Consider the following 26,772-nt stretch of genomic DNA (forward strand, 5'->3'; position numbering starts at 1 on the left):
TGTTCGCATTCGTAAGAATATTCGCAATTCGCATGCGAATAATTGGATGTTGCATGCTTACGAATGCGAATGCGAATAGAAAACAATTATTCGCAATTATTCGCAATATTCGCAAATATTACTGGCACACCGGCACACACCCGCCACAAAAGGCCCAGCGCATTACGCTACAAATAACCAAACCCGCACTTTCTTCATTCATCGCCGGAGTACATTTCCCTTAACAAAACAAGCTTCCTCATAGTGTCCCACTTATTGAGTATCTACGAAGGCCTAGCATATCCCTGCCGCTATTGGACGGTCTCTCGACTGCCACTTCCGACGCGGGAATCGCGATATAGTCTCTAGCTCTCACTTCGCTATACAGGTGGTGAGGTTTTGATTAAAATACATGTTAGTTTGATGCTATAGAACCAGGGGCCGTGTTCGTCAGGGTTCGGGTTTTTGAAGCCCTGCATATATGCGAATATTATTCGCATTCGCATTCGCAGCTGACATTTTATTCGCTGCGAATAAAAATTTATTCTGCGAATTGCGAATGCGAATGCGAATAGAGAAACTTGTATTCGTGTCCACCCCTACAGGTCACACATGGCATTGTCATCATTACTGTTGAAGTGGCGTTCGTTATGAGTACTGACTAACGCTATGTCATCGATTCTCAATGTCGATATCCTCTCTCTCGGCCAGAGATTAAGTCTCATCAGTCAGTCCGCTATATTCCCTCAGCCCAGTCGCAATGCTCTTTGCGAAGGGCGAGAAGAGTGTAATTCGCGAGAGACAAGTAGATTTCTATTAATAACATCAATCCATCAATTTCGCTTTACTTCCAATTTTCAGACACACTATCGTACAGAACACTCATCGTACATACACACGGATCACCATCAGCACGTTTAACTTAAAAATGGATAGTAGTCAATCTGACGCATCTAAAACAAGCCCAGATTCCAAATCTCTCGGGCCCCACGCTCCGCAAAATCTTCACGTGAGATGTATGCACCGTCGATACTGGCGATACCGGGTGTAAAAATCTGCTTAGCCGCAATCTGACTGCCCAAAAATGGAGCATCTTCCCACGTGTGGCCCTTCCATCCAATAAAGTAGTCTGCCATTTTGGTAATCCTAATCGTGGTAGGCACCTGTCCGTGTCCAAGAGTCTGACCGTACACCGCCGGTGTCGCAGGTGGTGTGCCATACCCCGGCGTATTCAGTCCTGATGGCAATTCAGAGTAAGTCGTTCCCCGCGTGATTAAGAAGTGCTCCTGGAGCGACAACAGCACTGCATCCACGAATCCCTTGATGGCAGTCGGTCCGCCGACGAGAATAATGTTTTCCCAACAATCTCCACGTCTCGCGATATCATCCAACTTTCCAATAACATTGCCGATCTCATGCGCAAGCCGTTCAATCATATCTTCTGTACCCAGGAATCTTTCCGTTCCAACCTCCACCTTCTGCCCCTTCGAGTCAATAAATGAATTTCGCGCCATCTCCGAATTTTTTTGCTCCGACTGCTTAGAACTTTTCTTCTGTTCTCGCTGTGCCAGGATCTCCCTCGCATTGCCATCAGCAACAATTGCGGCGACATCGATAACACCCTCATCATCTCCCGAAGACGTCGCTGGCGCACTCGGTTCTCCAAAAAAGCTCATGGACTTGTCGCTTAGAACCTCGTATATCGGTGACTTTTTCAACTCCTCGATCTGGTACGGCTGCAACTTCGGCAATAACGACTGTAGTGCTATATTTATGTCCTTCCCACCAATTTCGACCACCGCCTGTGCACTTTCCACGATATTGAAGTCAATGATTGGCGTAATTTCCGTTTTGTCCTCCCCGACGTTAACAACGCACGCAATCTGCAACCCGTACGCATATAGCGTTGCAAGAGCCTCAGGAATAATAGTGATAGCAGGAACGTGCACCTTTTTGAACATATAGGTGATTATTTCCTCGATCTGTTTCGGTTGCCATTCAGAATTGCACGTTAACAATATTGGCGCAAATGGCGAATCGGTCTGCGCATTTGTTGTCGTTCGATAACACGTCTCTCTGAAAGTTATTGTCAGTCCGCAATGCACTATTCATTCTAAAATAAACCCCATACATTAAATAGAGTAATGCCTCCATATGTCGTATTTCGCCCCTTCTTATGGGATAGATCGCGTCACTTTCCGCTCCTTCTAACGAAAAGGAAACCTTCCCGTCGCCATTAACTGTGTTATACACTCGTGTGGGAAATGCCTTCTGTGCTGGGGTTAATGATTCCGGCAAACCATATTGAACTCTGGTAGTTTGAGATCCCGTAGTTATGACCTGGACAAGTAGAATCATTAGTTTCCTAACCAACAACGAACGCATCAGTACTATCATATAGTATTAATCCGTTCCATATATGTATAGACCCCACTTACAAAGACAACCTCGTCGCGAAATGGAGGCATTTTCAAGTGTTTGTCTCGAACTTGGAGTCGAAGTAGCAAAACCCTTCTGTTTCCGAATCGTAACTACGCGGCTATTCTTCTAGCACGCTGCAGAATATTGCACAGTGCACTGGTACGAGTCTCCTGGATTAATGAATTGCCTGTCGCTTGAGATCGGAGTACAAGTTGGTACGCACGAAATTTGGTAAGTTTGTTTGCGGGTCTGGCAAGCGCGGCTCGGGTTGAGCCCACTTCGGGCAAGTGATACGCTTAGTTAAAAATCTGGCCCTAACCCTTGAGTTGAAGTGCGTTACACATCCACACAGTCTGGGTCAATATAGCAGCAGAAAATCTCCGCAAATTAATAAGCTTTTTTAGTAATGACATATTGATTCTCTATAGTGATCGCAGACAGGAAATTATTTCAAAATTAGTACGCGCTCATTGGTACCCATTACTCTGAGATGATTAGCAATCGGGTCCCACACAGATGAAAAAAGCGGGGGCAGAATAGGCTTCAACTCGCCAGCACTTAGAAGTGGCGGTAGAGGTTCTACTGCGTCAGTAATATCCACCATCACTCGGTCAACATCATGGACAGATCCTGAGTGCTCGGCTTGAAAATTGTCCCAGGCATTGCCAGGCGCACTTGGATCAGCATTCCACTGATCCTCAGCATCACCTAGATGGTCACTACCAGGAACCTCCCAGTCCTGTTCATCGGCCTGCAACGTCTCCTCCATGCTACCGACTCCTCGTTCTCGCCTCGGCCGCGAGAAGCTCATAATGATATCGTCTGTCACTGGGGACTCACCCTGGCTAGATCCGAGTCGCCGGCGGCGCGAACTACTCGCATCGCCGTGGCAGTCGGTCGTCAAATCAATGTCGGCCTCGATTCCGATCTCTTCATCTCCTTTCTCACTTTCGCTTGAACTGTACGGTGAGGGCGGGGCGCGTTCGACATCCAAATAGAAAAACTTTCCTCCTTGTTTCAGAAACAACTTGGCCGTCTCACAAGCATCCCAGCCTCCCTCGTGCCGATACTCGCTGTTGTCATATTTTGTAAATTCCGGATGAATTGCTAATGTATAATCAGCAGGAATGCAATAGCAGTACAAGATAACATACAATATACGGGGTAAACAACTGATCGTAGCTCGTCCAACATTTCCTTCATACTTGAGTGCTGTGCGTTCCTTTCCTAGGTTGCGAACTTAGCTTAATTGGGCTCAACAATTAGCCAAATACAACTTACGTCGACATCGCTCATTGTCCCGAAATATTTAGTGTCGATGACACTGGGTACGACATTTAGCAGGTAATTGGACGGCTCTCACTCATGCGGGATACATACGTAGGAAAGAGCGAATTCACTTGATGCGCAAAATCTTCGACTGAGCTCGGCAATGAGCCCAGGAACTTCGCGTATATATTAATTAAGTCCACGAATACATTATGCCCAACAACGGGTACTTTGGCACGCGATATGTGGTCAAAGATATGTCGAACTCCGGCATACTCATTCGCTTCAGACATTAGATTATTATATTTCTCAACGCGCTTCGCATGCTCCGTCGAATTGTTACTACTCTTCCGACGTATTTGGATAAAATTGTGACGGCCCAGCCCGCATAAGTGCGGATAAGATTGGCGAAGCATTTGATGAACTATGCGTTTCTGATACGAATTGGATACGGCAATGTTGAACCACGATGCCTCTGGCTGGTGTCGCGTAAGCTAGATAGTTCTAAGAATTATATATAGAAGATATTTGCGCTTACATTTGAATCATTAGCCCAAGCCTCCAAGCTTGGCCTATGCTGGCGAGTCAGCACGACTCAAAATCGACGAGATCCAGGAGAACTCACAGTATACTGTCCAGAAACTGTTGCCCGCTCTGATCTACATTGATGTCCTCAAACTGTTGCAGTACGAACCGCTGTTGTCGCTCGTCGATATCCCTCTGCTCTTCTCTGTTCAAGTATGGAACCCCTGCCAACCATTTGTTGAAATCGAATCGATGTCTTTGAAGAAAAGAGGCTGCCGATGATTGAAACAAAAACCGCCTGTCGACACCAAACTTCAGTGGCAGAATCGGTGACACATACAAATTATATGGGCTGCCCGAAATTAGCGGTTGTCCTTCGGCATACCCTTCACCGCAGTACATACCGCATTACATATTCACCTATATCATCCTATTATTAGTTCCGCATAGATAAAATCAAAATGCAGTTGTGCTTACCGATATCTTGATCTGCCTGCACAATGCATAATCCGAGCTGAATTATCTGAAATGCCTCTGCAGCTATCCTGTAGTCATAGTAACGGGATTGGATATTCGCCAAGTGATCAGCAGGTGGCCCATCCGAGGCGGTCGCACTTCCTTCCTCACCATGAATTTCGTCGCCTTCTTCATCAGCATCTGGTTGACTCAGACCTTCCTTGGACCGAGGCCCTCTCTCCGCAAGCCGCAACCCGGTAAATTCGCAATCAATCGACACGAAACAAGCATCCGACAGCTGAGAATATATGTCACCTAGCACCTCATAATAATTTTCCCAGACTATATCCATTGTTCTCTGGACCTCGCAATCAGGGCTCGCCGTTACCCCCACCATTCGCTTCTGAAATGTCGAGAACGAAATACCGCAGCGTCACTGCCACTCTGTGGCGCGTTCACGCGCCTGGGCCGCCTCCGCCTGTCGCACACTTCCAACGCCGCACACTTCTCCGCTATATCGGCCACAACTCTACTCTACTCTATCATTATTAAGAACACCAGCGTGAATGATGCGCACAGAGGAAACGCGACCGTACGGTCTTGCACACCATGATTTCCATGGTGAGCCTATGGACGGCATAAAACCCAGCACCGTTTCACTATCGTCATCCACCACATCTGCATCCTCCTCTTCCATGTCGACTCTCACGCCTTCTACGCGTGTCCGCCATATATACAAGAAGGCCAGATATTTTTTTATTAATCGACAGTTTGCCGACGCTTATACGACGGTTTTGCCACTAATCACGAGGTCAACTTTGCATGACTCTATGGACGACTATATGCGAAATCACATCTGGAAACTCTACCTCGCATTGCTGGATGGTATTATGCGTTTGCCATCGGAACGACTGAAGGATGCCTTTAGTAGGACTGAGATAATTCAATTTGACAAGCTGGTTCGTGAGTGTGCTATATGGGATCAGATCACCGAGGCATTTGAGATGTTGTCTAATTTGACTCCGGATATGGTCCTTACGTTGTAAGTAGGTATATAGATCCTGCCTCTAAGGTGCACTAATATGTATGATGCAGAACTTTACTTTGCACGCGGCATACTACGAAGCTTGACGCGGTTCGCGTCAAGCTTGAGAATTACATTCAGCAGAACCCGGTAGTCCAAGGGACTCCTGCCTATTCTCGTGTTGTGGAATTCTACGCAATGGTCATTCTTCCAGCCTGTGAGAAGTGGGACGATGCGAGGAAGTTTGTGCTGTCCAATAATCAGCTCTCTGCTGATAAAAGGCGAGATATGGTTAGAGCCTTGGAGCGGCTAAAGGAGAAGTCCAGTGAGGCGCGAGCTGAGAGAGAATTCAAAGAACAGCAACGCAGGTCGCGTCGTAGAAGGCAGGAGCAGAAAGAAAATAACCATGCGGAAGTAAATCAGCAAGGGCCGCCATTCAGGTCTCTATCGGTTGCTTCTAGCAAGAGCGAGAATGACAAGGACGAACTTCGCGTCCCTATGGACTCGTATAGTGCGCTATCAACGCAAGAGGAGCTAGTTTCTCAGATAGCACGTTTGTGGGGCTTTTTGGCTCGCTCTTGTAGACGACCGTATGTTCTTGGGAGACTACTGGAGATACTGTTGACTATTATTGTGGTGACATTGGCATTGTCTGTGCGGGAGAATCGCGCTCGGTTGGCGCGTATTGTGGATAATTTATGGACACGACTTAAGAAGACAATAACTATGGGTGTACTGGTTAGCTATTTGTAATGTACGAACACAAGATTTGGGTGGTTTTGTATCATAGAGGTATTCCGTGACGATACTGGTTTTTCTGTTTGGAATGTATTCCATTTACTGTGTTATAGGGCACTGATTTTAATTAAACCCTCTCAGCAAGGTCTGACTCAATTGCGTACCTAAAGCGGAACCTTTCCGTAGAATATCGTGCCGTACATAAAACACCCTGCGTGCGCCATTTCTTCAACGTTGCACACGCATATGAACTGCGATCGCGTTCTTTCAGTTTCTATGGCTTCCAATAATATCTCCACCTGTTCACGCAATCCCGCTTGATTTCTCTATCTTCCCTCTCGCCTCCGTACCCACATTGTTCTACTATACATTCAATGCTTGCTAGCTCGAATTGATGCAACGACAGAAAATTCAGATTCTTGCGACGCACGTACTCTGTATCTACTTACTTCTTTTGCGTGCGCCAATAGCAATGTCAGATTCTTGGTACTAACGATGTCAGATTCTTACTACATACGAACTCTTCATCTCCTTGCTTCGTCTGCGTGCGCCAGTAGAGATGGATGTGCAACAGCAATCACAACAGACGAAGCAACAGAGATGTCCCTTATCATTCTGGAACAGCGTTTCCGCGCAAACTAAGCCAGTAACTGTGGTTGCCCTCTGTTAACATTACAACTATATCCTCGACTTAGACAGTAACTCAGTAAGAGTGTACGCTATATAGTTTGCGCCAAGGCAACGGCAGTCACTCTAGGTGATCTCTATGTCATGATACTTGCCACTAGTCATGGTGAGCTGCCGGGCTGGACCTCACCAAGTGAGTGCGGAGTGAATGACGAGGTTTGACTGTAGTGTGTGTTAGAGCCACATCGACTATCCTGATTAGAGTTTAGTCTGGCTCAGGTATCGATTTGCCGCTACATCGTTCCTCAGGTGAGGGGCCGCTACACGATGATCAAGATGACTTGCTAGAGAGCACCTGCACAGTGATGCCGTTCGGGGTCATGAGGACGGAATATGACGCAAATCATATTCTACGATAGAGCCTTATGATTGTAGAAGATTGGCTACAGCGAAAAAATACTATCATTCAGAAGAGAGGGGTATCGGGTCTTGTAGGCATTGAGCATGTACATAAATAGTCCTTGTCAATACCTCTGGGAGACGTAACGAAGGTCTAACGATCATCTTGCGGATCTTCCTGAACCCCCTTCCATTTTGTCACTGCCTCTTCTTATGGTTCCGCATTTTGTCAGTCCTCTTCTTCTTACAGTGCCGATGAATGGGTTTGGAGCCGATTGCCCGCGGTTAGGACACTTGCCTTAGGTGAATTTCCTGTACTAAGATACACGATCGCTTCAATGGTTAGTGGATGATACTGGCAAGGAAAGTTCCGCAAAGTGGCCCAAGATGGGAAAAGTGAAGCAATTCAACTTAACTCCAACAACCGCTCTCCGTCCTTGTACAGGTGTCTTCACTAGAACAATGGGAATGCCATGTGCTCATACAATTCAGCCTATCCTTGCCGATGGCGATTCTCTGGAGCCCGAATACTTCAAGTGGCAGTTGTACCTTGAGCACGGAGATCTAGAGCCAGTGGATTATCGACTTTGGGTTCAGAATCCCGAAAGGATACAGCCTCGAGGTCGTCCCTGCGCAAAAGGTCAAGAGGTTCAGACTGTATCCCACGGTGGAAGAGAACGAAATACGAATAAAGTGGATTGGGACGGCACGTTGTACGTACAACAAATGTCTGCCCGCCATAAAGGTGAGGGGGTCCCTAAATTGAGTAAGATTTTGATAGCCAGGGCGATTAACAAAGCGGCCGCAGAGATGCTGAATAGCTTATAATAGTAATTTATTTTACGTCCGAAGCCAAAACCAGAATTAGTCCAACCGGACTTTTCTGCGTTTTCAATATGGATGACCTCCTGAAGGCATCTGAGGCCGGAGCAGCTAGGTACAAGAAGGTGACATTTTGCCAAAATTCTCAAGGCAGCAGATGGTGGCAGGGTGTTGAAGACAAAAGATGCGCAGTGAAGTTTGAGCTATGAGAGGGGTTGCTAAAACTCACGGATTCCCTATCTGTTGAAATAACAACTATGTCTCAAGACATAGATAGCTGTAACAAATGTGCAATAAAGTTCATAAGGCATACGAAGTAAAGCTCAGAGAAGTATACGCCATAAGACTTGATGCTAATGACGGCGAGTCGAGAGACAACGCTACATCTAAAGAGCGAGGTATCAAGAAATCAGTTGTAGACCTTCAAGATGTATATATAAATGTAATAATGCCGTAATTACCTTGGATACGTAACATGGATTTAATCAATCAAGCTGCGGACTCCAGCAACCCATCCAACTTTACTTCCACTGCGTTTTCCTTCCAATATCGTGTCTAACAATTTTCAATTATCTACTTATATACTTGAGAGTAGACCTCGCATGTGATTGCCGACGTCTCCTCGTAGAGTATCATAGAATATGACTACGCAATCAAGTCTAATCAATCAGCATAATCTCTCACATAAGAATCTTCTAGTGTGCACTAGACACCTATAGAATATTCAGTGATTGATGTCAAAGTGACAGTTGACATAAGTTCACTTTCAAAAGCACGGGGCGTGCCCAAACAACGTGAGGGTGCTTTGCTCGGCGTTTTGATGTTCAAACGTTGGGTCTGGTACCGTCTAATAGCGTACACATAGTTATATGACAGCTCTTCAAACTCGGACTCAGCCGCACACAATGAATTGCGTCCCGAGCGACGACCAGACGGACGACCAGCGGGAATCAACAGTTCCGGAGCGACCTTCTGGCTATATCTGAAAGAACTATTCGACATGACGACGACGTCGGAAAATCCGCCAGAACCCAACTTGATTAATCTCTTTGTTGAGTTTTTGAGGCATGTTCCCTCACCCGATACTACTAACGACAACACTCCATCTGGAGATCGACCCGAAGTGTCAACTAGTCTCTCACCATCATTTCTACAACAATTGAATCCTCTTTTGCGAGCTCGTCTTGCATTTAATATTCAATCATTTTCTTTCAATAAATCAGACATAGCCATAGAGAATTTTGACAATGACAGGATTCTAGAAACTGTCCGCCACCAATGGGCAGAACTTCTATCCTGGCCAAATCCATCATCTGCGCCTGTGCCTGAATTAGGCCCAATACTGGCTCGGAAACTATACGAGTCTCGAGATTTACTTCTTGGCGAGACGCAAGACCAGCATTCTGCGAATGACGATAATGGTAAGGTGGAGATCAGGGGTTTTGCAAGACCGGACGTTGAAACGTTCCTGGCATCCGCGTGGCTACCCGAAACCGGAGTTGAGATTGTATGGAACTGGGATAACGCGGAACGAGCGTGGAGGGTAAATGAGGTGAAACTAGCACTAGTCGACAGTAACGCTGGTGGATTTGGTGATTTGGATTATCTTCGGGAATTTCGAGCCAGGACATGGGCAATGGATATGAGCGAAGTGATCACTGGTGTGCATGGATTGACGGTGAATGAGCAAGGCGAGGAGATTCGTGACGATGACGATGACTCGTATTGGGGAGAGTACGACAAAAAACTTGAGGGCGAAAGCGAAGACAAAGAGCTTGTGCCTAAACAGGAATCTCACACAGGCGAGGTGAAAGATGACGATTACTACAATCGGTATGACAATGTGACGACGGCATTGTCCAGTGACTTGCCACAAAAGGCTGCAGGTAGGTCGCCTGTGCATATTCATATACTAAGGACTGTGCGAAGTTTGCGTGAATTGGCTCACGATTCAGGGATATCTCAAGACGAATTTACGGATTTGATGAGTATGGGATTACAAGAGTAATTGAGCGCTGGAATTATGGCGTAAAGTCTCGAAGAAACTTCAGTCAAGAGCACCATACGATTTGATTGTAAAATACATATTAAAGAAAGAAGCTCAATCCGCAGAACGCCGTAATCAGGTACCGAAATGAATCAAGCGCCCTCGTTGAATGTGTTTAACGACCACGATTCTGAAACTCCGTACCATAGGACTTCTGCAACTCGTAATGGTAAATCTATTTGTGCTGCCGGGTCTAAGACCGGAACCCACGACCTTATTTTGTAGCAATCTACCACTCTGCGGACAAAGAACGCGTACCCATCGACACTCATCCACCACTCAGGACGGGCCTGCAATCCACGCAAAATAGCTTCCAGGGGTCCTAATCTGACCAGAAATGAACCGCTTCTTCGTAGCGACGGCCAGAGTCCGTCAATCAAAAGACCCACGCAATAGAAGTAGGCAAATAAAAGCCGTGTGACTGGGTCTGATACATACACGCGCAAGATGGTATCCGAAACAGGCGCGTTTTCCTCGTTTCTATGTCCAGCTGGCATATTATTGGGTCCGGCTTCAGAAGGGACAAAACATTTCTGCCACCGTGCGAATGGTTCTGTTAACATGAATTGCTCTTCTACAGGTAAAGAGTCGAAAGTTCCGCCAATTAAACCTCCAATAAAGATGTCCAATTCGTGTATCAATGCGTTGAAACAAAGTCTTCTCGTTGGAGAGACAGAATCTTGGCAATGAGGTTCAAGGCGAGAAGCATGAGTGCGCAACGAGAGAAATATTTCTTGTCGTGCTATATTATCTTCTGGCTGTAAAGGCGGCGGCCAATTTTCTGGACGAACAGTGTAATAGTACAATGTGGCAAGAGGGTACTCATCTCTCCATGATCCCATCGCCATAAGCACAGTGTATATGCCCTGAGCCAGGCCGGCAAATACGGATCCACCTGAAGGATCTCGGTCCTCAGTGTAAAATGTCTGATAGCAAAGTAGCACTGATGCTGCTAGCAGACTTTCCGCATTTTCACGACTGAAATTAGATATCGCCTCCTGAGCACCTCTGAGAGCGACTGTTTTGTGTTCTAGAGCGACTCGGTATAAATCAGGACTCTTCACTATATAGCCTGTGTGGGCGGACGAGAGCGCAAGGAAAGCGTGCAGGATGAATGGATCACGTTGTGCATGTTGCACTGCTACCTCTTTCCAAATAACACCATGCTCTGGACGGATTGCAATGAAATCTTTGGCCAGCATAGTTACATGTTGCAGTAATCTCATGTCTGTGTTAGACAGACCCTGAAATGGTCTAAGGGCCGTAAATGGGCGCTCGCGACCAAGCGTACGACGCATCAAATATGTCCTCACACGGTCGACGAGCTGAGCCAGATATCTGTCGCGGAGTTCGGCAGGCGTGAGGTTTTCATAGTCACATCGAACTGCGGCGACCGTTAGCAAGTGATCGTGCAATCTGCCGTGCGTAAAATGGAACACGGGACGAATGACATGATAATGATATACCTCTGTGTCGGACACAATTAGCACATACAGGCAATTGCTCGTCGCACTTTACACGTCGTTGACGACATGTAGTACATCCTACGATGCGTAAGAAGTGTGCACTATTCAATACACAAGGACGCATACCTGTTTTGGATTTTCGATGCCCTTTGCGCTTGACCACGACCCTACCGTTAATGTGATTGTCCATCACCACATCCTTTCTGTGTTGGCATTCCCGCGTCAAATCCTTCTCTTCGCGGTACGCAGCTAGAGGCTTCAAGATGACGGCCTGGGAATCGGGCTGAGACCCAAGTCGCTTGCTACTCGCCGAAGAGTCAAGAACTTCGATCCGGAAAGCGTGGTAATATTCGCAGGAGCTATCTGCCCCGCTGGATGTTGTGCTGGACATTGAACTTCCTCCGTCGTATTCCAGCGACTGGAGCTCGGAACCGGTGCTCTGCAGACGAATCGGTATATCAGCAACAGGACGGTCGACATCCAACTTGGGCAGAGCAGTGATACGATTTTCGGTCATTTCTGTGAAGACACGGTGGCCAAGTCCGATCGTCAGATTGAATGGATATGATATATGTGGAAGTCGTGAGTTACGGGACAAGAGTCAACAATAGCGACAGAACACAAGCGAACAGCATTCTGTGACTATAACGAATTAATACGTGTGCTTTCCGTAGACTTTTCAGCCTGACCTCGACCCCAGCAGTCTCCCAGATTCCGGTCTGGTCATTTACGTAACGCGATGCTTAGTGCCCTGTCCGCTACCAAGTTTGCATGCCACAAGAAAGGCACCAAACTTAATTTGGCTAATGCCGGAAGAGATCAAGAGGTACGATGAGCCCAGCCAAATTTTGAGTGATGATCGGCGTACCGGAGCAGGGGTGACACTCAAGCTCTCCTGGGTTAGGGGATAGAGTGAAAAAGTATCAATACCGTAGGTTTGAGGTGAAGGTTCCTTCACCTCCGTCGTAGACGACCACCGAAGACAACTGGCCCAACCGTGGGCAACTGGTTCCGACCCCCATTTCTCGGCGTGGCAGGAGGAAGAGGGCAACCACAGCCGCTGACTGATTTGTACTGAACCGCTGTTCCAGAATGGTAATGGGTGCTGTTGTCGTGGTGGCTTCTGTTGTCGTTTCTGTTGAGCCATTATCGAAGATGCAAGTTGATGAACGGTATTCTGGGAGCGAGGAAAGATGAAGTGGGAACAACAGCAGCGGCAAGAGCAAGTGGGGGATATAATCAGACGAGAGGCACAGAAAACAGAAATAGCCGGCGGTCTGGCGACTGGTGAATCCGTGTTATGTGTAGTTCAGTTGAGATTGCCATTCCGTGCTCCGTGTTCCGTGTACCGTGCGAGCCTCCGGGTCGCCTCTCGGTTCCGGTGCCATCGATTAGAAACGCAAAGTAGTACGAGGATAGTGCGGCTCAAGTGGTGAGGCCAGCCAGGGGCGTGACAGTGCACATGTGGAAGCAGAGACGAAAGCCATATTATTGCGCGCAGCCAGCTACACTACCGGTCCCAGCGACGCCTTGTCGACAGGCCTCAAGAGGGGAGCCTTTACATGCTCATAAGGAACAGTGTTAGGTTTTACCTCCGGGACTCTTTGTTTTCCCACTGGGTTTTTGTTTTGCATGGAGGAATTTTCCTTACACCTTTGTCCAAATGGATGTTCCTTTAGATAGATTCTATATGTATGCGAGCACATCGACCTTCGGGCAAGTAGTCGCCCTTCTATCAGAAGGGAATGTGCGCTGAGCCTTGTCTCCTTGTCATCTGGTCTTGCCAGATGGCATGCAGGATGGAACCACCCGATCTCGGCATTTGTTCGTAATGTTCAAAATCCGGGGTTTGGTGGCCGTTTAATACAAGTGTATGTTTGTATGTCTTCAAACTATCCCTATTTGGGTGGGTCAATCTTACCCATCGCTTCGAAATAAATTATTATGATACACTGTGCTACTTGACACATGTCGACTTCTCCTTCTCGACTGGAAAGGACACGACGATGCATTTGATAGCAAGTACGCACTCGTGTATAAGCATGTCGTATGTAACACAGCTAATAATACTAGCCAATTGGCACCATGAACTTTGCAGAGCCTGAAACCCTGCTTTCATGTCTCGAGCTACAGATCGACTCTTGCAGAGTAAGAGGTAGGACGCGAAACAAATGTCTTCTTACAATACGCTCCTGGATCAACTAGTTCCTCCTGGCCCGAGAGACAAAGGATATCGCGCAACTTTATTGCCCAATATGAGGATAGTGTCATGAGCGTCGGCAAATCGTGACATTTGTCGTTGGTCGCTTCCGTAAACAAGAGTAAAGTACTAGCTCAACAAGAAGCTGCGATGTTTCTTGCTAATTCAATTAAACCTAAATAAATTCTCCATCTGGTGTGAACAAGATCTGAATAATCAACGTAATCATCTTCAATGAAGGACCTTGCCGTTGTTAGACCTCCAACTGTCAGGGCACTTTTGACGTAACCGAGTTGAATACACATACAGCCACGACAATGCTGCAGAAGCAATATTAAATATAACGCCCTCGCAGCCAACGGATATGCCGCTAAACGCTCGGCGGGGTTGGTCTTTCAATGCACTTTTGGCGTTGGTCCTTCAGTGCACTTTGAGTGATGTTGTTCTGTCGCCTAGAAAATCCTCTTACTATTTTAGCCATGCACGGCATCGGCAGAAGTAACCAGATACCCATCACCCGCCAAGAGCTCCTAATATCCAGCATGCTATGATACGGATGACAATGATCTCGCAATATCAATCGTGCTTGTTACTACTGTATATATTCTGATGCTGTAACGGTGGTCACATCGGCACTGGCAGCGTCGTTCTCTTCCGGTTGCTGAACAAGCCACTCCGCTGCGGCATCATCTACACCATAATACATTCCATCCCCAAAGGCAGAGTTCCATGGCATTCCCCCCGACAAAACCATCCGTATGATCTTAAACGACTCAAGACTTGAGTAACAAACGCCGGTAACTGGATCCTTAAACCGAACAGTCTTGCCTGTGATTGGGCATAAATGTCGTTTGGCTCTTGGAGGTGGCCGCCCAGAAGAAGCTTGCGATCCCAAAAGCGCCGACCGCACCGCCGTGGTGTCCAATTTCTGATCCGATGGAAAATCCATCAAGGAAACAAGCTCAGTCGAAAAAGGTACCATGTCCACCGCCGGCAGTGGCTCTGGCTTTGTCTCCACTATCGGTAAGATCTCATCCAAGGCTAAATTCTCAGGTTCAGGCTCCATCACATCAGGGTTGTTCCTGTCGTCTGCGATCAATCCCCTGACGGACACGTCCTCAACTATCCTCTTATCCACCGTGGTGGTTTTGACGATGGGTTTAAGTCCATTGTCGTTATCATCCTCCACTTTCAATGCAGGATGTGTCTCATTCGCGTTACCATCGATGCTGTGCTCGATCGCAATATGCTGACTATCCGCATCCTTCGGCTTGGCCCCAGGCTGCGCCCCATCTTGCGACTTACATTTTCCATCGGCGGTCGTTGATGACTTTATCTGCGACGGTTCCGCGACTTTCATAGGCGAAGACATCATCCCAACGGACCCAAAGTCTTGAATCTCGGTCTGCTGACTATCTTCCCGATTTGTGCGATCATCATCCACGTTGGGCGCGACTATATCTCGCACCCTCACATCATTTGCTGGCAAGGCCTGAAACTGTTGAGGTGGTTCAGGCACCGCTGCATGCCCATTAGTAGACTTGGTTGGCACGCTTAGGGTACTACTAGTCGCGTTCTCATTGTTGCCACGAACTTCGGCAGCACTTGCAGTAAAGTCCAACTTGGCCCTCTTGGTGTACTTCCTCTTTTCAGGTCTAGCCCCTTCTGACTTTGCCTCATCGTGTTCCGCCACGTGTCTCCTCCAAGCTCTCTTGCGACCATCTGGCTTTTCATTTTGCTCAATTTCTTCGACAATTAGGCACTTCTGGTCAACTGGTAGGTTAACTTGGACACTCCGCCACCGAACGAAAGGGCCCAGTTCTATCTGTCGCAGTGCGAACATTGCAGCCCGCTGGTTCTTCTTGCGAATGACTTCTTGTTCAAAAAATTGATTGAGAGACGCCACATTACGCTCTTCAATAAGCTTAGCACGCTGGATCCGTTCGTCTTGCGTCAGTACTTCTTTTGCCTTCGGCTGGTGATGTACAGCATTGCTAGCCTACAGTAATCTGTTAGCTTCAGTCTGTTGTGCCATTGACGTAACGTACCTTTCGTTTCTCCTGCTCTTGTAATCTTTGTAGAACATATGTTTTGTTTCTAACTGTGTGAGCGCGCGTGCTAGACCGAACCACCTCAGGTGCTTGAAACGCGCTGACTCTGGTCGTCTTCTCCCGCTTCGTCGCTAATTGCTCATCCTTTAAGCTTTCACCACCTGTCCTTTCTGCAGGCTTTCCTTTTTTGGCAGCAAACCCAACCAGGCGCTGCTCCTGTCGTTTTCGTATGCGTGCCCTATTCAGCTTCTCCTGGCGCATCAATTCCTTCTCTCCCGCATCCGATTCATCAGCACTCCCAGGACCTTCGTCTGACAAGTCAGAAGAGTCACTAAACATATCATCATCCTTAGCAGTTTCGGGTTGTTTTCTTTTTTTGCCGATCGCATTCTCTGGAGATGGCTGGTCTCTAAGAGCCTTGTGCTCGCCACTTTCGCCCTCACGTCCAACCCCCTCCTCCTCCTCCTCCTCCTCCTCCTCCTCCTCTTCTTCTTCTTCTTCTTCTTCTTCTTCTTCTTCTTCTTCTTCTTCTTCTTCTTCTCCACCTTCTCTTTCTCCTTCTTCTTCGCCACTCGCGAAATCCGTGTCATCGTCGGTTTCCGCAAAAAGTCCATTCACATCGTCGTCTTCTGCGAGTGACTCTTCAACATCCAATAGTCCTCTCAGGCGATTTCCAGCTGTAGACCGCTTTTCGCGACCGGCAACCAGAAGTTCAACTGGCTCTGGAGGTTCCGATCCATCTAAGTCGTCTTCCGAGCCAGTTGGTGACCGCGACCGGGATCGATACCTACTGCCAGGCATTTGGGGGACGAGCGTATGTGTTATTTTTCCTCCGATGTTCTTAGCAGCGAGCACTGGAAAATCTGAGCCAACAGTAGTAGTATAGCACAGAAATCGAGCACCAAGTGAACGTGCTCTGTGAATAGGATTGACAAGTGATTAACCTCCTGTGGCTTTACAACTGGATTTGCTCGATGGCCGAAACTTAATTTTTTTGCGGAACCCCTGCCTGCCAAATACCATACGCATCGTATCGGTCAGCAGAGACAGGCATTTTTAGGAGTACAAAAGATTTAAACTACGAAATAAAAGGAATAGATTAGTAGATAATTATGCCCCCAACTGCTGTAAGTATATGATACCTCAAGTGTCGTATTATATTAGTAATCCCAACTAACCCAAATGCCCTTTGTCCCATAACAATAACGGTAACACACAAATGCCTTTATAATATTACAGCAACCTCTCAGCTCGTCCATCTATCTTGCACTGTATTATTGCCGCAGAGCCGTCACTTTTTGATTCTCCTTCACCTGGGACGGTGTGGCCTCAACCAACGCAAACTCGTCGAAGCTAAACGCGGAAATAATCCTCGTTCTATCCAGAGCAGGAAAGTCTCTGTCGGGCTCGCCGTCTTCTTCAACGATTCTGAGAGTCCATGATTTAACGTCACATTCGTCCTCAGTCAACTCGGGCGTTCTCTTTTCTTCCCAATACCTGTAGAGCGCGTACCCAATGGTATCAGCGACCGTAACGTAGGGCTTCACAACTACTTCGAACGGAAGGCTTGGTGATGAACTAGTTGGACGATATAGCTTTAAATGTAACGGCTTGAGCTCACCGACACCGGAAGCTGACGTATATATCTCGAACGGATTTTTCGCTGAGTCTTGGGAGAGCTGGATGAGAGCAGTCAAATTGGATACATCCCGCACTCTAACGGAAATACGTGCAAGGTCCCTAGACGACGTAGACTCCAGCGGACTTTCGTTGGAAGGCGCAATTCCCACCACGTCCTTTTTTCCTAAATCAGCCGAAAAGGGCTGGGGAAGCACCGGAGTAGCCGTGCCACTTATGGCGTCAGTCTCATTAACACGTTCACCTTGTAATACATTCTCATCCATTGAAATATCACCCCATCGCCTGTCGAATGCGGCAGTCCGCCGAAACGATGAAGACTGCAAAAAAGCAATCCCTTTACTTTCTGAATTTCCCGCAAGACCAATGTTTACGGTATCGGATTCCTCCCCTTGCCAGTTCGACTCAGTGTCGGACGTCTTTCCGCTTTGCTGCCTAGTATGATGGTGATTGCGATTATTTGTCTGAATATAGGTTGACAACATTTGGTCAACGTCAGGAATGAGGTCCTTGGCGCGAGCAGGCATCTTGGAGAATTTGATTTGCCTGGCAGCCCTCTGTAACTCTTCAATTTCCATCTCGTCGTTCTCGTCATCGTTCATCTGGCCGAAGCTGTCGACCTGAGATGGATGGTAGTCGGTCGGCTTATGTCGATCACGGTCGTTGTCTTCATTGTCGCCTCGGTCATTGTGTTCCTCGTCGTCACTTTCAAACTCGCTCTCGTCGTCATCAAAGTCGGACTCAGATCTTTCATCAGGCAGGGCGTCGCCCCGTATCTTCTTATGCATCCCTCGTCGAACGCCATCGATGGCGTTCGCCAACTCTCCAAAGCTTAGGACAGTTCCCCGGGCATAGAAGGCAGGTGTGTCTGGTGTCGACGTCGAGTGCATGCGGTCAGATTCGACGAAATTTGGGATAGGTGGCGAATACTCGAACTCTGGGTTAAACTGAGGAGGCGGATCAGCAATGGCAGGTCCAACACGGGAAGTAGAGTCGACGGCCCATGCCCGAGAATAGAGGTCTTTATCAATATGAATGACGCGCTCGCCGACGCCGTCCTGGATGCGATCAAGGTAGGACCTGCGGAGGTTATAAAGAATAAAGCTGCGATCATGCAGCAGAGACATCGAGACCGCCGACGGAACGAGTGCTACTGTTGCAAAGGATTGCGAAAGTCTACTCTAGCAGTACTTCATGGCAACATTTGAAGGCAGTCGCGGGCTACATGCAATCCAGACGATGCCGCTATTGTTCACCTAGCACGAGAAGGTTAGGGTTATGCAGCCTAACAAGCCACCAAAGTTCGGTGCTAGGACGTCGTCCCCTAAGTATGGGGGCGAATGGCGGACAGCGGCACTTGGCCGGATTTTGACGAAACGGGCATGCAAAAGTGGTACAACACACTTGATTCTTGTGCCTCAGGGGCAGAAGCGAATCGCGTCCAATAAATTATCCAGAGCTACACTAAACGTCCACAGAGGCCCAGCTGATATGGAATCCTGGAGACAGCACTTTTTCAGATTCTCTAGAGGGTTTTGCCAATATTGAGTCACTGCGGATCAGGAATCCGACACTGCCGGCTGCAAGACGTCTGTGTACTCCAATTCAGTGTAACACGATTGGATTCGCGCCGTAGACAAAATATTGATTAATTAATTCAGATCGGATGGTCGTGGTCGCAGCTTCTGTGCTTCTCGTCTGGTTGTAACTATAGCCATCTTTGGTAAGTCCAAGGATGGCGAGATCCAAGCCACTTGGACACTCGACTGTGGGCACGGGGATAAGGAACGGTGTTAGAATTTTCTCTATCACTATTATGTTCCTGTTATTGGTCTATGTATATGTCTATGAATATATACATACATATGAGAGGCCAGCTTCTTGGAGCTGGCCATTGTTGCTTGTGACCCATGGCAGGGCGAAACCACCAGACATTTTTTTGTTGTATTTCTTGCTAATTTTGTATGTCGGCCGTCTAATACAAGTAAGTGTGCATTCCTGACGGGTAAATGAGATAACCCTAACCTTCTCGTGCTATAGGTCCTATTATTGTCTTCCAGCTCCAAGCTCAAGCTAACCCCGATGCCTAACCAGCCACAGCGACAATGTGGCTGGGAAGAGTGGCGCATGATGCAGCGTTTTGCTGTAATTGGCTGTGGACGCGTTAGGGCTTCGTAGGGCTTCGACTCACCGAGCTAGGGCTTGTCGAGGCCAAGCGGGGCCTATAAATTGTCCCCGCCGTCAGCAGTGGTGAGGTTTTCCTTTTCTTTTTTCTTCATACTTACCTGAAAGCGTTACCGGAGCTCAAGAATTCTCGGTAACTGGTTGCGGAGTCTGCATTGCACAGAGCGGATTATCTGCGGCTGCCAACTATCTTCGGGTAGTCTGGGCTTTGTAATTTTTGCTTTCGTCCTCTCTGAGGACTATTTTATTCGGTGATGCTCAGTGTGGTTGCTGCTGTTCGCTTAGGCGAATATGTGTAAATTAAATCGAAGTTTAATACAATTGCTTTCATTATTATATTGGATCTACGTAAAAAATATTGGATCACTACAAGTTTCACCGTAGTTACTTAACTCATTTTGCCCTTGGAGGAATAAGAATAACTTTGTTGGCGAACCAGAGTGGTTGGGCTGATCGGGTGTCTCTGGCTTCCTACTCTTGTGCTATTCCCAGTTCCCACTGCAACTGAATACGCACCTGGCTACCTCACCACACTATCTACAGATCGACCAGCTCATCATCCTACATCCATTCCATCGCTATCAACTCCTTCCTCTGCCACAGAATTCGCGCTCGTCGCTGTTCTCTGCCTTGGCCGGTATTCCTCAATACGATCCCATTTCATTACTTTATAACCACTTCGCTGGGATTCGCGTCACAATTCTACTTCCTAGGATAGCTACGTCTTCGGCGCTGCCATCGGCTTGCAAAGGGCACGGCCGTTGATCGCCTCTACGCGTGTGTTGTGAGTGCGTGTGTTGTTGGGTTATTTTGGCGAGTCATCCGGGTGACTGAATCGTGCTCTGTTCAGGTTGGCGCGTTAAGTCTGGTCTCTTGTCGGTATCCATCCTTGTTCGTCTTTCGTTGTCAACGCCTCCCGCGCGCCATCGTCCTCATTTCCGTTGGCTAGTCTCTGTACGGTTTATCTATGGCGAACCTTTCCTCTCGGTCATCTCCGTCTGCAGCTGCTCTTGAGCGTTCGCAACAGCCGCCAGCAGATGCTCCCAGTAGCGAGTCTAGTCGTGCACAATCGTTAAGAATAGGCTCTGGGTCGCCGTCGCCTTTCGATCCGCGATATATTGCAAAGCGGTGCGTATATATTCTTTCGCTTATATGTTATGATGCTCCTCTTTTGCTGCTGGTTGCCTGTTATTTTTCGCCATCGACGACGGCAACTAATCGTTCATTTAGTGCTCGCGAGCTTCAGGTCCAGGACATGTCTTTCTGGCCACAATTAGGTGCCAACTCACATCTGGTGTCACCTAAGAGAGAACGCGAGTCTGCCTTTGATAACCCGTCATCTGCGTCTGCTTCAATTCATTCTGCCGATCTGGCAGGAGGCGTTGGGCTTGGTTCCGATCTTGTCGGAAATACTTCGTCTTCATCGTCTTCACCGTCAACGTTCAGCCCGGCATTCCGTCAACGTGCCCGCGCTGGAACTCTACCTTCTCGTCTATCATCATCGTCCATAACTGGCGGCCAGTTACTCAATCCTCTCGGCAACGGCCTACTGTCACAATCCGTTTTATCTACGGCCGCTCCGTCTCCTTCGCCTTACAGCACGCGTCAGGACCAGCTGGACCGCCATATTTCTTCGTCGGTAGCACTGTCGTCTTCTTCTCCCAACGTAACTCATCAGTCTAGTGCGCAGTCGCGCTACCGGTCTGGGTCGCTCAATCTTCCCACGCATCGGCCAATCTATGGCGCTTTCGGTTCGTCACTATATTCTTCGAATTCATGGAACGACACTTCCGAAAATATACCTTCAGATCATGAACTGCCTGCGCTCAGTACGTTGGATTACCTCGGTCTGGAAGACACCCCTCATCCTCCGCCGTTCAATGTCATCAATGGGCAGTCGCTAGAGCGTTTAGAACAAATCCAGAGACGTTTAACCGTGTCGAATGGTCCGTCACCTTCATCAGCGTCTACAAACCCGTCGTTCCTTACAGAAATGTCGCGGCTCCGTACGGATGTCAATAGGTTACGGTCTTACTCTGTGAATGCTACGGAAAGGTATGACGAGAATCAGAGCGGCGCTGCCCTCGAGGGATTAGTGGAAGAAATGGACGAACACCATGATTTGGATCAACTCGGCCAATTAGGCAGCCTCCACGCTGTCAGTTCCAGACCACGATCGCGAACAACTACTGGACCAGACTTACAGTCAAGAATTAAAGCTTTTGTACAAGTGCCGTCAAGGCTAGATTATACGCAGAATATCAACCACTCGGCAGGCGTTTCAAATGGTGGTATTGGCACAGCTGATGAGTCATCTATCATAAACTCTTTGGACGACAAGTCCGTTGGACCGACACGTGCACTTTGGCTTGGAAATATCCCACCAACTGCGACAGTTGCATCTTTGACCAGCATGTTTAGTCAGTATGGAACTGTAGAATCGGCGAGAATTCTGTCCAATAAGTCCTCAGGATCTATCAATTACACCAATATCGATGCGGCTATTCAAGCCAAAGCTGCATTAAACGGTACTGAGCTTGCACCCGGCACAGGTCCATTGAAAATAGGATTCGCTAAACTCGTCCAGCAATCTACTCCGTCGACCAGTAATATTCTGGAGTCCGGCGCGAGTAATGAATCGACCGGCATTTCATATACGGTTAAGGATACTACGACGCTGGAAAAAGTTATCTCAATCCCGAATCGCACGCTTTGCGACATGGAATTTGATATGATTGGAATTGTGAGGGAGTACGGTGCAGACGAGGAGGAACTTTCAAGGATCAGGAGCCATCTCTCGAATGCAATTTCCTTCACATCGTTCGTTGAAGATCTGCCTACGCTTCCGGATCCTAATCCTAACCGTGTGTACGATGCTCCAAAGCTGCGCGATATTCGAAAGCGAATTGACAGTGGCTCCTGTTCAGTCTCAGAGATAGAAGCAGCCGCCAATGACATGCACGATGAAATTGTAGAGCTCGCTAGCGACTATTTGGGTAACACTGTTGTGCAAAAACTTTTCGACAATTGCTCAGAGGAAATGAAGACGAAGATTCTTCAAAGACTAGCCCCTTATCTTGCACAATTGGGTATTCACAAGAACGGCACTTGGGCGGCACAGAAGGTTATAGACGTCGCTAAGACAAAGGAGCAGATGGAGGTCATTGTAAACAGCTTGCGGCCCTACACAGTCCATTTATTTCTCGACCAGTTCGGAAATTATGTCTTGCAGTGTTGCTTGAGATTTGGATCGCCTTACAACGATTTTATATTCGAGACAATGTTAAACAAATTCTGGGACATCGCTCAAGGAAGGTTTGGTGCTCGTGCCATGCGTGCCTGCCTCGAGAGTCACTATGCCAACAAAGAACAGCAGCGTGTCCTCGCTGCTGCAATTACGTTGCATGCTGTTCAGCTGGCGACAAACGCGAACGGTGCACTATTATTAACGTGGTTTTTGGACACTTGCACATTGCCAAATCGGCACCGTATTCTTGCGCCTCGACTCATTCCTCATCTAGTCACTCTCTGTACCCATAAGCTTGCATCGCTGACGGTACTCAAAGTGGTCAACTATCGCGCTGAGCCTGAGGCACGTCGAGCAATTTTTGAGGCACTCATCCTCAACCCAGATGAATCTGCGTTGGAGGAGATTCTGAGAGACAGCTCGCAGGGTCCGACAGTAATCTACAAAATTCTCACGACACCGTTTCTGGAGGCCGACATTCGGCAGAGATCTATTGCTGCGGTCCGAAATGTTATTGTTAGATTGAAGGTTCATCCATCTCAGGGATACCGTCGCTTGATGGATGAGGTCGGACTGTCGACGCGCAGTAACGGTTCTACAACAGCCTCTGGAGGTGTGAATGGAGCGCAGCAACACTCCGCTAGACAATCTAATAGGTCATCTAATCACCATCATCACCATCATATCCACAACCCTCATCTTCATAACGGACGTGCATATGGTGATGGACATCAGAGAGAGTTTGGCCAGCACCATGCACAGCCAACAGCTCATGTGCAGCAGTTGCCATATTACGGATCATCTATATATGAGCCGGCATCTCTTGACTATATGTCCACCCAACCGGATGCTGCCGCTATGGATTATCTCGCGATGCATATGGAGCAATTGGGACTCACAGCGACCGGCGCTCCTGAACTACAATATGCAGCACCGTCCCAAATGGTCAATCCTTCTGCTTATCAACAGTCCTTGGTGCAACAGCAAATTCGCAGCGGTCAATCACAATCGCCCTACTTCTACGCACCGAACTCTCCTCCTGGCGCTGTATATGCGGAACAGTTTCGTGGTCTGTCATCGCCATCACAGACTCACGCGGTTCCTTACACACCAGAGCATTTCAGAGGAATGCCACTGGTTGGCGGGCAGGGAGTCAGCCCACAGCAGTTACAGGCTTCTAGTCCAGTTTTGAATAGCTCACACCTAATGTACTCAACTTACCTTGGACGTGTAACTCCGGTATATACTCCACCTCCGCGCCAACAGGTTCAGAATAATGTAAGACAGAGTGTGAGTTGCAAGTTTGTGGAAACTTTAGTCTGGAAGCTTTCTGTCTAACGATCTTTATAGTTTTAATGGCATAGACTCGTTTATATCAAGTTTTCCTAATAGTTTGCTTTGTCGGGACCGTTAAAAGTACTTGGAATGGTAAGGTATCAAAAGCTTGGTTTGAGTTCCTGTTACATATTGTAGCTGGTTGGCACATATATGGTGTATGTGTGCATGTTAATTTTGCTCATTGTCCTTCCTCTCATTGATTGCATGTGAATTGTACAGACGATTTTGTGTCATGGTTGCATTTTCATTCAATTGATATACACAGTAGTTTTTGGGAGTATCATGTTAGCTATTTACTCGTGGGTTATAGTAATCCTTTTTTGGTCTAGTACAATAACTCCGATGTGTGCTTCATGAGCATGCACTAATAAGATATAGCAGAGTATGCTTAATCATGACTTAGAAAGTGCTACAGGGCATACATCAGTTCATAGCAAACAGATATCATGTGCACATGACATCTACCAGGACAGTATCAGGTAGTCTGAGCGGGACAGCACGGGATGTACCAATCTATTTCCATACTTCCAATGCGTGCGGGTAATCCTGGCTTCACCGCAGGCCGTTTGCAGTTTATGGCATGTAGAAATGCACACAGGGCTTCTCAACCAAGTAGCGCTAGCCTTATAACAGAAAGTCATGGCCTCTAGTGACATTCGTACATACAGCCGCTGTTACTGTGATTTGCTTTTCCATTTAACCCTGAAGCAGATGACCTTCTACCCGCTTCTGCCATTTCTGCTCATGTGCGAGTCGATTGTCTTCACTTTGACTTTCTTCCAACTTTCTGGGCCAGTCTTCCTTCTCGCAGTTCGGCAATCCTCTGGTTAGATCCTCTGCCTTGGTTTACTGACAGCAAACATGACACAGGCAAATGGCTAGCTAGTGTACAGATGACGGCCTGGACTGGACGGGATGCAATATACATACAAAAGATATTCTTATTCCTAAGAGTAGAAGACTTGTTAACTGGGGTACCGGCGATTTGGCTCTGGCACGGACTTTTACAGACCAACGCGGCTGGGAAGCTATAGAACATCGTAGTTCGAACACATTCACAAGCAGAAGAAAGCCTTGCAACTTGGAAGGTTGTAAAAATGTAAAATGTAGAGGTGGAAGTGAGCGGCTGTGGTTAAACAGCTTGAATGAGACTGAGGTCGTTGGTGAGACTCTGCACACAGAAGGATAACTGAATTCTTCACCGATGCATATTCGAGAGAGAGAGCTTCTAGACTATATATATGCAAGACGTTCAATCTACGTGTCCCAACTAAAAGTGTTGACAATGCGTACTCCGTTCCAAATCAAGTCACCATCCTCTTGCTTAACCAGCTGTCACGATCAGAACGATTGTACAAATCTGTGCGGCGTGTGCAGCTACACTCCGTGCCTCACTATGGCACAGCGATAGCGGCGATCGTCTTGTGTCTATGATCGCTGCTCGACCTCGAGCACTTCTCCGACTCACGTGTTCATTCAGTCAGTCAGCTTCGGTTATGATTAGCAATTGTCGAAGGCGTTCGGTAAGTCGGTTTTCCCTGGGCTATAGTGAGTACGGCGGAGGTAGTGGACCATCAATGCAACAAGTAATTAATTACCACATATGGTAACAGATACGAAGTAGGTAGGCCACCTCTCACATGCTAACCGCTTCTGCAACTTAGATGGGCTTCGAAAAATAAGAGAGATGGGAAAGATTGCCTGCGGCAAAGGCATGGTCTCAGATACAAAGTTGCTTGACAACGAATAGCGGCACGAACGAGTACGCAGCCCTAGCAGATAAGTCGTGGGTACGGTATTACTACCATACAGATAGGAAGGATTCGGATATCTACGTTGATCAAGTCTTAAAAGGCGTTTTCACTCTCAGAATAGTTCGTTCTCAAAAAGTTGTCTTCCCGTCGCATCTCCGCGAAGTAATTTCTTCCCTTCCTTTTACATTTCTAAAACTAAGTAGTGACTCTTACGACGATAAATTGATACCTAGATATCGTCCATGTTGGTCCGGTCCGAGTTACGGTCCAGGTAAGCTCTCCGGTACGTCCGGTACGCCTGCAGTACGTCCGGGACCACTGGAACAACTATGTGGCAAGTACTACGGGTCGTACAGTAAGCAACGTATGTTCACCAGACTCTATTCCTGGTATTCCTTTAGCATAACCTAGGACATTTCTCTCGGTGAGTGAGCAGCAACTCCGAGACAAACAAGCGGTAACTTGGGATTCCGATATACCTCGGAGCAATGGTGTCCTCAAGGAGCCGTCGCTTCATTTAGAACCATGGCAGGCGTGGGACCCCATAATCTGTTGAAAGTATGTGCTCTGAATCCGGTCATCGTCCT

The 26,772-nt window shown here is 47.6% G+C and overlaps 8 protein-coding genes across 8 annotated transcripts; 3 read left to right on the forward strand and 5 right to left on the reverse strand.

Moving 5' to 3' along the window:
• Positions 1-594: 594 nt before the first annotated feature.
• POJ06DRAFT_248543 (actin-domain-containing protein) lies at positions 595-2,647 on the reverse strand. Its single transcript, XM_056187043.1, has 3 exons — positions 2,418-2,647; positions 2,111-2,319; positions 595-2,055 (listed from the first exon to the last, which is right to left on the reverse strand). The coding sequence occupies exons 1-3, from the start codon at positions 2,445-2,447 to the stop codon at positions 933-935; spliced, it is 1,362 nt and encodes a 453-aa protein (XP_056045475.1). The 5' UTR covers positions 2,448-2,647; the 3' UTR covers positions 595-932.
• A 130-nt stretch (positions 2,648-2,777) lies between these two features.
• POJ06DRAFT_220273 (ribonuclease H-like domain-containing protein) lies at positions 2,778-5,002 on the reverse strand (the record flags this gene model as incomplete). Its single annotated transcript, XM_056185606.1, has 8 exons — positions 2,778-3,507; positions 3,555-3,627; positions 3,682-3,724; positions 3,781-4,148; positions 4,208-4,241; positions 4,295-4,568; positions 4,672-4,808; positions 4,878-5,002. 8 exons carry the CDS (start codon positions 5,000-5,002, stop codon positions 2,846-2,848), a joined length of 1,716 nt encoding a protein of 571 aa, XP_056045476.1. The 3' UTR covers positions 2,778-2,845.
• A 152-nt stretch (positions 5,003-5,154) lies between these two features.
• On the forward strand, positions 5,155-6,562 carry POJ06DRAFT_248553 (uncharacterized protein). The gene is made up of 2 exons (XM_056187044.1): positions 5,155-5,692; positions 5,746-6,562. The coding sequence occupies exons 1-2, from the start codon at positions 5,217-5,219 to the stop codon at positions 6,425-6,427; spliced, it is 1,158 nt and encodes a 385-aa protein (XP_056045477.1). The 5' UTR covers positions 5,155-5,216; the 3' UTR covers positions 6,428-6,562.
• Positions 6,563-9,089: 2,527 nt separating this feature from the next.
• Positions 9,090-10,318, forward strand: POJ06DRAFT_248557 (uncharacterized protein). Its single transcript, XM_056187045.1, has one exon. It carries the CDS (start codon positions 9,261-9,263, stop codon positions 10,266-10,268), a length of 1,008 nt encoding a protein of 335 aa, XP_056045478.1. The 5' UTR covers positions 9,090-9,260; the 3' UTR covers positions 10,269-10,318.
• Positions 10,319-12,509, reverse strand: POJ06DRAFT_248558 (uncharacterized protein). The gene is made up of 4 exons (XM_056187046.1): positions 12,278-12,509; positions 11,900-12,212; positions 11,774-11,851; positions 10,319-11,691 (listed from the first exon to the last, which is right to left on the reverse strand). Exons 2-4 carry the CDS (start codon positions 12,162-12,164, stop codon positions 10,400-10,402), a joined length of 1,635 nt encoding a protein of 544 aa, XP_056045479.1. The 5' UTR covers positions 12,165-12,212; positions 12,278-12,509; the 3' UTR covers positions 10,319-10,399.
• A 1,912-nt stretch (positions 12,510-14,421) lies between these two features.
• Positions 14,422-16,965, reverse strand: POJ06DRAFT_75732 (YL1 nuclear protein-domain-containing protein). Its single transcript, XM_056191512.1, has 2 exons — positions 16,022-16,965; positions 14,422-15,972 (listed from the first exon to the last, which is right to left on the reverse strand). The coding sequence occupies exons 1-2, from the start codon at positions 16,823-16,825 to the stop codon at positions 14,566-14,568; spliced, it is 2,211 nt and encodes a 736-aa protein (XP_056045480.1). The 5' UTR covers positions 16,826-16,965; the 3' UTR covers positions 14,422-14,565.
• Position 16,966: 1 nt separating this feature from the next.
• Positions 16,967-19,212, reverse strand: POJ06DRAFT_248563 (stress-activated map kinase interacting protein 1-domain-containing protein). The gene has a single exon (XM_056187047.1). The coding sequence runs from the start codon at positions 18,787-18,789 to the stop codon at positions 17,299-17,301; it is 1,491 nt and encodes a 496-aa protein (XP_056045481.1). The 5' UTR covers positions 18,790-19,212; the 3' UTR covers positions 16,967-17,298.
• Positions 19,213-20,667: 1,455 nt separating this feature from the next.
• POJ06DRAFT_75760 (uncharacterized protein) lies at positions 20,668-24,662 on the forward strand. The gene is made up of 2 exons (XM_056191513.1): positions 20,668-20,974; positions 21,077-24,662. The coding sequence occupies exons 1-2, from the start codon at positions 20,814-20,816 to the stop codon at positions 24,429-24,431; spliced, it is 3,516 nt and encodes a 1,171-aa protein (XP_056045482.1). The 5' UTR covers positions 20,668-20,813; the 3' UTR covers positions 24,432-24,662.
• The last annotated feature ends 2,110 nt before the right edge of the window (positions 24,663-26,772 follow it).

This window comes from Lipomyces tetrasporus, assembly GCF_029532465.1.
Source record: "Lipomyces tetrasporus strain NRRL Y-64009 chromosome Unknown POJ06scaffold_3, whole genome shotgun sequence".
In the NCBI taxonomy this organism is placed as follows: Eukaryota; Fungi; Ascomycota; class Lipomycetes; order Lipomycetales; family Lipomycetaceae; genus Lipomyces; species Lipomyces tetrasporus.